The sequence below is a fragment of the Gossypium arboreum genome, chromosome 12 (genome assembly GCF_025698485.1).
Source record: "Gossypium arboreum isolate Shixiya-1 chromosome 12, ASM2569848v2, whole genome shotgun sequence".
In the NCBI taxonomy this organism is placed as follows: Eukaryota; Viridiplantae; Streptophyta; class Magnoliopsida; order Malvales; family Malvaceae; genus Gossypium; species Gossypium arboreum.
Window position 1 is genome coordinate 645,708 of NC_069081.1, and position 11,244 is coordinate 656,951.

At 35.1% G+C, this 11,244-nt stretch overlaps 1 protein-coding gene across 1 annotated transcript; it reads left to right on the forward strand.

Annotated features, from left to right (window-relative positions):
• The first annotated feature begins 424 nt into the window (after positions 1-424).
• LOC108459433 (ARM REPEAT PROTEIN INTERACTING WITH ABF2-like) lies at positions 425-5,229 on the forward strand. The gene is made up of 19 exons (XM_017758799.2): positions 425-839; positions 924-1,078; positions 1,160-1,332; positions 1,419-1,539; positions 1,618-1,692; positions 1,791-1,885; positions 1,978-2,053; positions 2,235-2,342; positions 2,584-2,712; positions 2,804-2,872; positions 3,014-3,073; positions 3,188-3,311; positions 3,453-3,592; positions 3,780-3,843; positions 3,976-4,055; positions 4,250-4,314; positions 4,412-4,529; positions 4,674-4,798; positions 4,905-5,229. Exons 1-19 carry the CDS (start codon positions 596-598, stop codon positions 5,014-5,016), a joined length of 2,133 nt encoding a protein of 710 aa, XP_017614288.1. The 5' UTR covers positions 425-595; the 3' UTR covers positions 5,017-5,229.
• Positions 5,230-11,244: the final 6,015 nt, after the last annotated feature.

Below are 11,244 nucleotides of genomic sequence, written 5' to 3' on the forward strand. Positions count from 1 at the left end.
TAATTTTTTAACGATATTGGTGTGACAACCCATATGGTAGTCCACATGTATTTTATGTTAACATTGCACTATTTATTTTATATGGCGCCACACCAACAAAAAATTTAAAAACAAAAAAAAAAAGATAAATTTTTTAAAAAATTGCATGAAATGCATGTAAATTGCAATGCGGGCAACCATATTTAAATAATAAGCATTTCTGTTGAAATCTTTTGAAATGTTAAAAATCAAATTAGATTTGATTTTTTTTAAAAGGTTGAAGTGAAATTTACTTTTTAAGAAATATAGGTAAAATTAATAAAAGATACAAACATTGAGGGATAAATTTTGATATTATACCTTTAAAAATATATTCACACCCGCACTCTTAAGGAGATAAATAGCAAAGGCCAAAAAAAGGCGCGAGCGGAGGGAGGCATTCATTAAAGTAAATTAAATTCGAAATTAAATTGGCGCGTTTTCTTTCCGCTCAGACTAAGCAACTGAAACCCTCCGATATAAAAACCAAAAGCTAAAAACTAAAATACCTTGAATTTATTTCAGAGCAAAATAAAGATCTCTCTCTCTCATAAATTCCATTTCCCTCATTCCTCCAATGGATCACCAGAACAAGCCCCAAACAAGGAGAAGTTTGAAGCGGAAACTGGAACAGGAATTCGAAGAAGATAAATCAGGTCGGTGCAAGGCGGCCGTCGTCGAATCCCACCGTACTCACGAAGATATCATCCGCGATGTTCGAATTCACGTCGACGTTCTCAATACCTGCATCTCTTTTACAGAAGCCCATCGCGCCGCTGCCAAATGTTCCGCTCAGTTACTTTCGGAAATCGCCATGAACGGTACGTTTCGGATCTTTAAATTTTCGATTATTTGTAGCGGTATGGATTTCGGTGTTTATTTGTTTATTATTTTGCTGTTTTTAGAGGATGTCGTGGATTTGATCGTGGAGTGCGGGGCCGTTCCTGCTCTGGTAAAGCAAATTCAAACGCCGCCTCTATTGGCAGAATCCGATCCGATACCATTCGAGTATGAAGTAGAGAAAGCATGCGCGTTTGCGCTTGGACTAATCGCGGTCAAGGTAATTGTGTAGACTTTCATTGACTTGGTTTTGGATTACTTCAATTTTTTTAGGTAATATGTTGAATTTATGTTAAAATAGGCAGAGCATCAACAGCTAGTGGTTGACGCCGGGGCTCTTCCCTGTCTAGTGAATTTGTTGAAAATGCACAAGGATGGTTGTAATTCTCGGGAAATGAATGGTGTTATAAGGAAAGCTGCTGATGCTATAACTAATCTTGCTCACGAAAATGCCCGCATTAAAACCCGTATCAGGTTGGCTTTTTTGGATATCTATTTTTTATTTTGTTAGCATTAATTTTCACACCCTTATAGGTTGTTTTTTGATCTACAAATATTAGGACTGAGGGTGGAATTCCTCCTCTAGTTCAGTTGCTGGAGTATCACGACATAAAGGTGCAGAGGTCAGCTGCTGGGGCCTTAAGGACCCTAGCGTTTAAGAACGACGAGAACAAAAATCAGGTAAGGTTGTTTTTGCACTTTGCGGTAGCATTACCTGGTGCTCTTTTGCGGGTTTTAATATAGTTTGTGTATTTGCAGATTGTTGAATGCAATGCTCTACCAACCCTCGTACTAATGCTTTCCTCTGAGGACGTTACAGTACATTATGAAGCAGTTAGTTCTCTTCTTAACTTTTATCTTCTGTCGGTCATCTTAATACACATTCTGGAGAGTTACCGTTCCCTTATAAGCTGACATCAAAGGATGTTCAGGTTGGCGTGATTGGGAACCTTGTCCACTCCTCTCCAAACATAAAGAAAGACGTTCTTCTTGCTGGAGCGCTGCAGCCCGTGATTAGGTTACTTAGGTAATGCCGAGTTATACATTCGGTTTTCACTTTTGCTCGGGATGATTTCAGTTTTAATAATATGATGTCCATGTTTATGATTTTGCCAACAGTTCTAGTTGTTTGGAGAGCCAGAGGGAAGCGGCTTTGCTCATAGGTCAATTTGCTGCTGCTGATTCTGATTGCAAGGTAGGCTGACATCTTAATTCTAATTTGGCACTTAAATTGTGATGTTGTGATCACTAATCAAAGCATCTGAAACAAAATACTGTTTTAGACGCTTAGATTTTAGGTATAATTCTGCATATGATTCTGTGTTTATGCAAATGCGTCTCTCTGTTAAAAAGTTACGAAATTGGGGATTCTACAGGTACACATTGTCCAAAGAGGTGCTGTTCCACCCTTAATAGAAATGCTCACATCTTCAGATGTACAGCTCAAGGAAATGTCTGCATTTGCGCTTGGGCGGTTAGCCCAGGTTTGTATTTATTTGCTGCCTTTCTGGGTTAAAATTGCTTGTCTAGATTGTATTTGGAACTGCAAGCATCATTCCTCTGGCAGGACTTGAAGAATAACATCAGTTATTTGATATCTTATACTATATGAATTCATGCTAAATTCTCGCTTTAAACTGTCCCAAATGCTTTATAGTTTTTCTTTTCTTTTTTTATTTTTTGAAATCTTACTTTGTTTGTCAATTAACGATTTTCTTCTTGCAGGACACACACAATCAAGTTGGAATTGTACAGAGTGGTGGAATAGTACCGTTGCTTAGTCTTCTTGACTCAAAAGGTGGACCATTGCAGCATAACTCTGCATTTGCCCTATACGGCCTTGCCGAGAATGAGGTAAAGGGCACTGGTTTACCGTAATAGTTTCAACTTGAACTGCAGTTTTTACATGGTGAGCCTATTGACGATTAATTAGTCTGTTCTATAGGATAATGTTGTAGATCTTATCAAGACTGGAGGTGTTCAGAAACTTCTGGAAGGGGAGTTCATTGCTCAGGTGTGCTTTAGAATTCTTCTGCTTTTTGGATGCTACCGTTTCAAGTTAATTTGTTTTTACATACCCTTAGAATATATTGTCAGAAGACTTGTACGAATTTTTCCAGTTTGTTATTCATGAATTTATCTTGTAAAACTGCAGCCAACAAAAGATTGTGTAGCAAAGACATTGAAGAGATTGGAGGAAAAAATTCATGGACGAGTGAGTTTATTTTTTCCTAACTTTAGACCCTTTCCTACTTGCATTTACAGTAAGGTTAAGCCAGTAGCTTTTAGAGTTAGAAAGTGGCATTTATTTGATACGTCCTCTTAACAGGCATTGAATCATCTGTTGTACCTTATGCGGACAGCAGCCAAGGCTGTTCAAAAACGAGTTGCTTTGGCTCTTGCTCATCTTTGTGCTCCTAATGATCGGAAAACTATTTTTGTTGACAACAATGGTATAGCAGTTTTCTATTTCAACTGTCATCATTCCTTTTTATTCTTGCACATTGATTACCGTGAGCAGTTCTTTCTGTTTTTTCTCCCTCTCCCGGTTGCAATTTTTAACTGCTCTCTGGGTTCTTGTCAAATTATTCCAGGGCTGGAGCTACTACTGGGCCTTCTTGAGTCTAAAAGTTTCAAGCAGCAAAAAGATGGTTCAGAGGCCTTGTATAAGCTGGCTACAAAGGGTACTTCACTCTCATCTGTGGATGCTGCCCCGGTATCTCCAACCCCACAGGTCTGTTTATATCTGCTGGTTTACAGGGAGAAGGTTCTTACATTTGCTTTGGAAATCCTTTAGTAACATAGGATGATAGGAGTGCTGGATGCTTAGGCATATTTTACCAATTTCTTATTTATATATCTAGCAAAATGTCTTTTGAGATTGATAAATTTGGATGTTCTTTTCCCATCCACAACTGTAGGTGTACCTGGGCGAGCAGTATGTAAATAATCCTACACTTTCTGATGTTACATTTTTGGTTGAAGGTACGGATCCTTTCTTTGGAATGATTGTGCTACTTACCCATGTGCTAGTTGAAACATCCTTACCTATGTGCAATGGACTTTTCCACAAGTTTAGTAATGTACTAACTTTCAATTTCCACATTCTTCTTTCAGGTAAACGATTCTATGCTCACAGAATTTGTCTTCTTGCTTCTTCGGATGCATTTCGGGCCATGTTTGATGGTGGTTACCGGGTTAGTCAGACAGTTCAAGTATTTTGCTCTTGTCATCTGTTTTTCTTATGTTACTTTGTCATCACCATCCCGTGGACTTCTTCAATTATCATAAATTTGAGGAGCACATTGCTAGATAATAGAACAGAATGATTTATACCATAGATCCGAGGGGAGTTGATAGAACGATGAATAATATGAAAATTGATTTGCAGGAGAGGGATGCCAAAGATGTAGAGATTCCAAATATCAGATGGGATGTTTTTGTGTTAATGATGAGGTACAAACGACAAACCTGAATTTGCCTTTGCATGTAAATACACCAAGTGTTTTCGAAAAAGTTCTTACATGTATGGTGTCCTGGTCCATGCTGCTAGGTATATATACACAGGATCAGTAACTGTCGAGATTGATCATGCTCAAGAACTTCTTAGAGCTGCCGACCAATATCTTCTTGAAGGCCTTAAGCGTCTTTGTGAATATGCCATAGCACAGGTGTGTATGTTTTACTGATAATGATACGCGAAAAAACTTAAAAAAGATAAATGATACTTGAGTCACTCAAACCCGAATCTCGAGTACCATAGCTTTTAATTACACGACAGATACACATGCTTATTTGTTCTAATTGTCTTTAAGGATATTTCTGTGGAGGATGTTATGCTAATGTACGAACTAGCCGAGGCCTTCAATGCCACCACACTCCGAGAAACATGCTTACTCTTCATATTAGAACAATTTGAAAGAATAAGTACCAAACCATGGTATGTAATTCCTAAACTGTGTTTTGATTGTTGAAAAGTCTTGTCATGAAGGATGAAATTTATGGGAATTGAATCTGATGATCTCCATGGTTTGTAAAACTTGCAGGTGTAGCCGTTTGATTCAACGCGTCATTCCAGATTTAAGGAATTTCTTCGTAAGTGCACTTGTAAAGTGTTATGATTCTAATGTAAGCTCGCCTTTATGGCCGTTGGATTAGGTTACACCATCATTTTGTTATTAGGTATTGTACAGATAGCTTAGGAATTGGTAGGAATTAGGTTACACCATCGGCTTGTTATTAGGTATTGTACATGATTTGGTTGTTTTAATATTTTTTATAATTTAATTGTAGGCCCAAATTTTTATATTTTCATATTGTGATTTTTTAACATAATAAAATGATTAAACCAATATAATCATTTAAGCTCCACAGTACCCTTTTATTTGTCTCCATTCCAGCAGTGTAATTGTTATAGCATTCAAATCTCTAGACCGAGTCGGCAGTAATTGACCATGAATGACTGAAACGATGAATAGGTCAGCTTTTGGGCATCAACTTGGTACGATTGTTGACAGAAGAGAGAGAGAAGAGACGATAGAGAGAAAAGATGGAGAGAATTGAGAGAAATTGAAGGGAGAAATTTAGTTTAATAGCATTCCTTTTTTTTGCATAACTTTAAAAGTTGGTTAAAATAAACGGTAAATTAACGAACATTTAGTGAAGCTAAATGCCCTATTTAATTAAACTTTTTTATGTATTGTTTCATAAATTTTTTCTTCCAAAACACATCGTTTTGTTATGGTTTAATTTTAGCCTGTGACAAATACCTTTTGCTTGAAAGGATCTTTGACCACAAGGATCAAGGTGTGGGAAGTTCTTTTTGAGTTGTTGGAGGGGCTCTCATGTGGTATCTTTTGGAAACGAGTGTGCTCATTTTACCAAAACTTCTGTGACTGTAACATTGGCTTTTTTCACCATTCTTCTTCCTAAGATCTTAGCAGGTTTTTTTGCCCAAGTTCTTTGTTCATCAATAACTAGTAAGTGAGCCTAAACAGGAGTTGCACCAACATGCTTTTTAATTTGTGAAACATGGAAGGTGGGGTGCACACGAGACCCTTGAAGAAGTTTGAGCATGTAACCTTTCCAACCTTGTCTTCCATTTTGAAAAGTCCAAAAAACTTGGGAGCTAGCTTTTGATTTAAGATTCTCCTCACTAAATGTTGTTTATAAGGTTGGAGTTTTAGATAAACAAGGTTCCCTACCTCAAACTGCCTCTTTGTTTGGTGCTTGTCTGCTTGTTGTTTCATCTGATCCAGGGCTCTCTTCAAGTGAAACTATACCAACTTTTTAATAGCTTCTTTTTGTTGTAGTTTTTTTTTATCTACAATAGCTATTAGGGATGTTCTAGCCAAGTATGGTAAATGGAAGGAAGAGTTTTGCCCATCTCTTCAAAGAGGTGTTGTACCACCACTAAACCAAAGAGAGCCACCTTTGCTAGTCTTGCGGCCTCTCTCTTGTCATGCACCTTAAGTATCCTTCAAGGCATTTGTTCACCGCCTCAGTTTGTCCATTTGTCTCTGGGTGATAGATAGTGGATACATGTACCTTGGTGTTTACCCTTTTGGAAAGATCTTGCTAAAAGTTATTAACAAAGACTTTATCCCTGTCATAAATTATTGAATTTGGCATCTTATGCAACTTATACACATTATCCATGAACTTTTGAGCTACTACCACAGTAGTAAAGGGGTGTGCCATTGCTACAAAATGAGCATATTTGGTGAGACGATCAACCACTACAAAAATGACAGTTTTACCTTTCGAGTTTGGAAGTCCTATAATAAAGCCCATGGAGATGGAAGACCAAGCTCGATCTGGGATTGTAAGTGGTTGTAAAAGGCTAGGAGATGTTACTATTTCTCTTTGCATTTTTAACATGTAGGACACTCCGTCACCCATTTCTTGATATCAGTGGTTAAGTCTTTCCAGTACAAAAGGCTTATCAGCCTCTTTCTAGTAGCATGTCCCCCTGAATGTCATCCTAAGGTATTTGCATGAAAGAGTTGAAATAGTTCTTGTTTGAGACCAACAACATTCCCTACCACAATCTTTTCCTTTCTTCTAAGAAATCTACCATCTTATGAATGCTTAGGGTGGTTAGAGCCTTGCTGTTGAACTTCTGAACAGAGTTTTTGAACATTAGGATCCTTTAAGTAAGATGCTTGCACCTTGGCTAGGAGATCAGAGTTGATGGTGCTTCCAGTAAGCTGTAGATACTGCCCTTCCTTTAAGTCTTGCTTCTTTAATAAAGCATCTGTTGCTAGATTATCAGACCCCTTTTTGTAGACCATTTCATAGTCATACCCAAGCAATTTTTGCTACCCACTTTTGTTGGAAGAGAATGACTGCCATTTGGTCAGCCAAAAACCTTAAGCTTTGATGGTCAATCTTGATTTTAAAGTACTTTCCCACTAGGTATGAATGTTATTTCCTCATAGCCAATGGTACAACAACCATTTCTTTTTTATATGTAGAAAGGGCTTGATGCCTTATTTCCAATCCTTTGCTAAAGTAGGCTACAGATCTTCCTTGTTGTTGAAGGACTGCCTTCACCACATATTTTGAGGCATCAATATCTACATAGAATTTCAGGCCAAAGTCAGGAAGAGTCAAGATAGAATTCCAGGCCAAATTCGAGCATAGGGCCTGTTTCAATTGTTCAAAAGCAACAGTGGCTTGCTCATACCATCCCTAAGCATCTTTCTTAAGTAAGTTGGTGAGGGGTCTTGCAATGACAGCATAATTTCTAATAAACCTTCTGTAGTACCCCGAAAGTCCCAAGGAAGCCCTTTTAACTCCTTGATGGAAGTAGGAATAAACCAAGTTGCTACACTTTCTACCTTTGTCTTGTCTATAGAAGCAATACCCTTGGTGATGATGTGCCCCAAATACTCCACTTGTTCAGTCCCCCAAATTAGCATTTGCTCTTCTTAACAAAGAGCTAGTGTTGTCTTAACAGCTCAAAAACTTCTCTTAGGTGACTCAAGTGCTCTAACCAAGTATGATAAATATACAAGAATATCATCAAAAAACACTAATACTGTCTTTCTTCAACAGTGGTTTGAAAATGCTATTCATTAACCCTTGAAAGGTAAATAGGGTATTAATGAGCCTAAATGGCATTACCAAGAACTTATAGTGGCCCTCATGTGTTTTGTAAGCAATCTTTGGAATGTCAGCTTCATGCATTCTAATATGGTGATATCCCGATTTCAAATCCAGTTTAGAGAGGATTCTAGATTGTTTAAACTCATCTAGTAACTCTTAGATGATAGGAATAGGAAAGTGATCTTTGATTGTCAATTGGTTAAGATGTCTGTAATAAACAAAAAGCTTCCATGATCCATATTTTTTCTTTATTATGACTATAGGGGAAGAAAAAAGGCTAGATCTGTCCCTTATTATCCTAGCATGAAAAAAGGCTAGATCTGTCCCTTATTATCCTAGCATTGAGCATCGCTCTAACCAACTTTTCAAGCTCGAATTTTTGAATCATAACGCACCTATAGGGCTTTACTTTGACAACTGCCCCTTCATCTTTAAGAGGTATCTTATGGTCTCAAAGCCTTGCAGGAGGTAGGCTAGAGATAATCTGAAAAATATATTTGAACTCACCAATGAGTAGCTATAGTTCCTCTAGTACTGACTGAATTAAGACTGTTGATAGTGTCACCTATTCCATATTGGTCAAAACGAAGCTAGATCGAGGAAAGGAAAAAGTTCGGGATTAGTAGATTTTTGTCTACGAACAAGTATCGAGGTAAGTTCATGTAACTTAAATTATATTATTAAATGCTTGAAATTTATGTTATTGATTTGAATATGATTTGAATGTTCATTGTATAAAAATTTATGAAACATTGATATATTTGATAAAAAGGGGAAGAAATCCCAGTTGAAGGGAAGGAAAGTTTGATGGATCTCTGAAAAGGAATTGACGGTAAAAAAGATCTAGCCCGGACGGGTGATTCTATCTTGATATAGCCCTTTCGAAGAATATATGTAAAATGGAGTTAGCCCGAATGGGTAATCCAAATTAGGGTCTGAATTTAGCCTGGACTGGTAATCCAGATCCAAGCTCATTAGAGTAATTGTCGTTGCAGGGGATTTAGCCTGGATTGGTAATCCCGACAATACTCTATAAGTTTATATTATAGGGGATTTAGCCTGGACTTGTAATCCCACTGTAACAATGAGGTTCGCTGAAGTGTGCTCTCTGAAATGGAAATGTGCACACATGAATATGAATTGACGGACCCGGAATTGTACACTAAAAGTGTACCTTTGAAAATCCATTGAAATTCTGAGAAATTCAATAGGATAAATATGAGAAATAATAAGGGTAATAGAAAACATGGAATTGATGAGCTCATCAATCATTAATCTTTGTATTGAACTCATATGATGCTATTTGATTAATGTTTGGTTGAGTTTGTGTGTGATAGGTAAATGGTAAATTGAATGTATGTATGAATATTTATTGTATTGTATTGAAAATATTAGGTAAGTATAATTCTTGTTAAATGAGCTTACTAAGCACAACATGCTTACCCTGTTTCATTTTTCTCTGTTTTGTAGTAGTAAGAGCTCAGAGGTCGGATTCGGTCGGAAACACATTACACTATCAACCTCAACATTTTGGTATATCAAGAAACTTTATTTTGGAAATTAATGGTGTCGAAACTATTTTGTTTTAAAAAAAAAAATAGAAATCGACTTTAAAACGTGGTATGGAGTCGCCACCAATCCTTTTTGTTTAGGTGTGATCGGATCACCTAATAAAACATTTTATTTTATCAAAATATCAATTTTGACCTACGAAAATTAAGAAAATGGGTTCGAGAGTCGGTTACGTACGAGGAAGGATTAACACCCTCGTCATGCCCAAAATTGGTACCTAATTGATTAAATAATGTCCTTATGTCTAAAATTTTTTAAAAAAATTGAAATCCGATTTCTTTTAAAACATTTGGATAACTTGAATTGGACGTTAAAATTCTCTTGTTTCGAAGGGATACAATATCATATCCAGCTCGTTAGGACCTGATATTTTAAACTCTTGAAACCACGATCCATTCTTGATTTCCAAAAGGTTATACATTTGAAAATTACAAAAGGATATTCGATTATTTGGTCCAATGAAAAATTGAAACCCAATATGTTAGGGCACGATTTTTCAGATTTTCAAACATAGAACATTGCCTTATTTCGAAGTTTAGAAAACACAGACGAAAATTTTAAAGGGATATTTGATCATTTAGACAAATAGAAAATCGAAACCCAACAGGTTAGGGCACGATTTCTCGAATTTCCAAATATCAAACATTGCCTTTGTTTCAGGAAACAATTATAAAATCTGCTCAAAGCGCATTAGCTTGACTTGAAATAAAATGGAATAATTAATTCTGGATTGATAAATTGAAAATTACAATGTGACACTCGTGAATGAAAGGTGAAATTATAAACATGGAACAATATACATGGATAACGAACTCTATTAATGAATGAAAATAATAAAAAAACAAATTAACATGTACACAATAGCAATGAGCTCACATCCAAACATTAACAATCAAAATAATGAAAACTAAAAAAAACTAAAGAAACAAATTAGAATAAAACTATAACAGGTTTTCAAACATAGATAAATAAAATTAAGATAGTAACACCAAAGACTAATAGACAATATGAAATAATAATATATGAAACAATATGCAAACCAAAAAGCACACATAATATACAAAACAATATGGAAATTAGGAGCCAATATGATACAAAACAATTTAAAAACATATGAGAAATTACAAATGAATAACACATGGTAGAATTTGAAATAATTTACATGTATAAAAAACTACAAATATATAAATAATTATTAAAATAGATGTTATAAAAGAAGAAATTTGAATCAAATAATGTACAAAATATTTTAAAAATGGTACATCTATTTAAAGTTGCCAATGTAAAAATAATTATAATAATATATAAAAATATGTAAGGCTTTAAATCACAAAAATATATAGTAAAATATGTTCTTAAAGAATGAATTATGTATATGATTGATTTTAATATATATATAAATATAAATAGATTTAAAAGAATTTATATATAAAAAATAACATGAAATTAATAATATTCATAGAATACAACTAACTTTTACATAGATATATTAATATAAGGGTAATTTAAACTAAAGATTATACAAAAAAAAAACTTAAAACAATATGATATAAAAGAGAACTTTAAAATACTAATTTTATAAAAAACAAAGTAAAATTATCAAAATAATTCAAAATATATATAGAAAATTAAAAATGAATGTTAAGTGAATTTTAAAAATGATGAACTATACAAATTAAAAAAACTTAATTAAAATAAAATTAA

Bases quoted from the DNA above. Each gene is read 5' to 3' on its own strand.
- LOC108459433 (XM_017758799.2), top strand. From the start codon at position 596: ATGGATCACCAGAACAAGCCCCAAACAAGGAGAAGTTTGAAGCGGAAA. The intron at 1,540-1,617 runs GTAAGGTTGTTT...GTGTATTTGCAG, and splicing joins ACGACGAGAACAAAAATCAG to ATTGTTGAATGCAATGCTCT. The intron at 3,844-3,975 runs GTACGGATCCTT...TTCTTCTTTCAG, and splicing joins TGTTACATTTTTGGTTGAAG to GTAAACGATTCTATGCTCAC.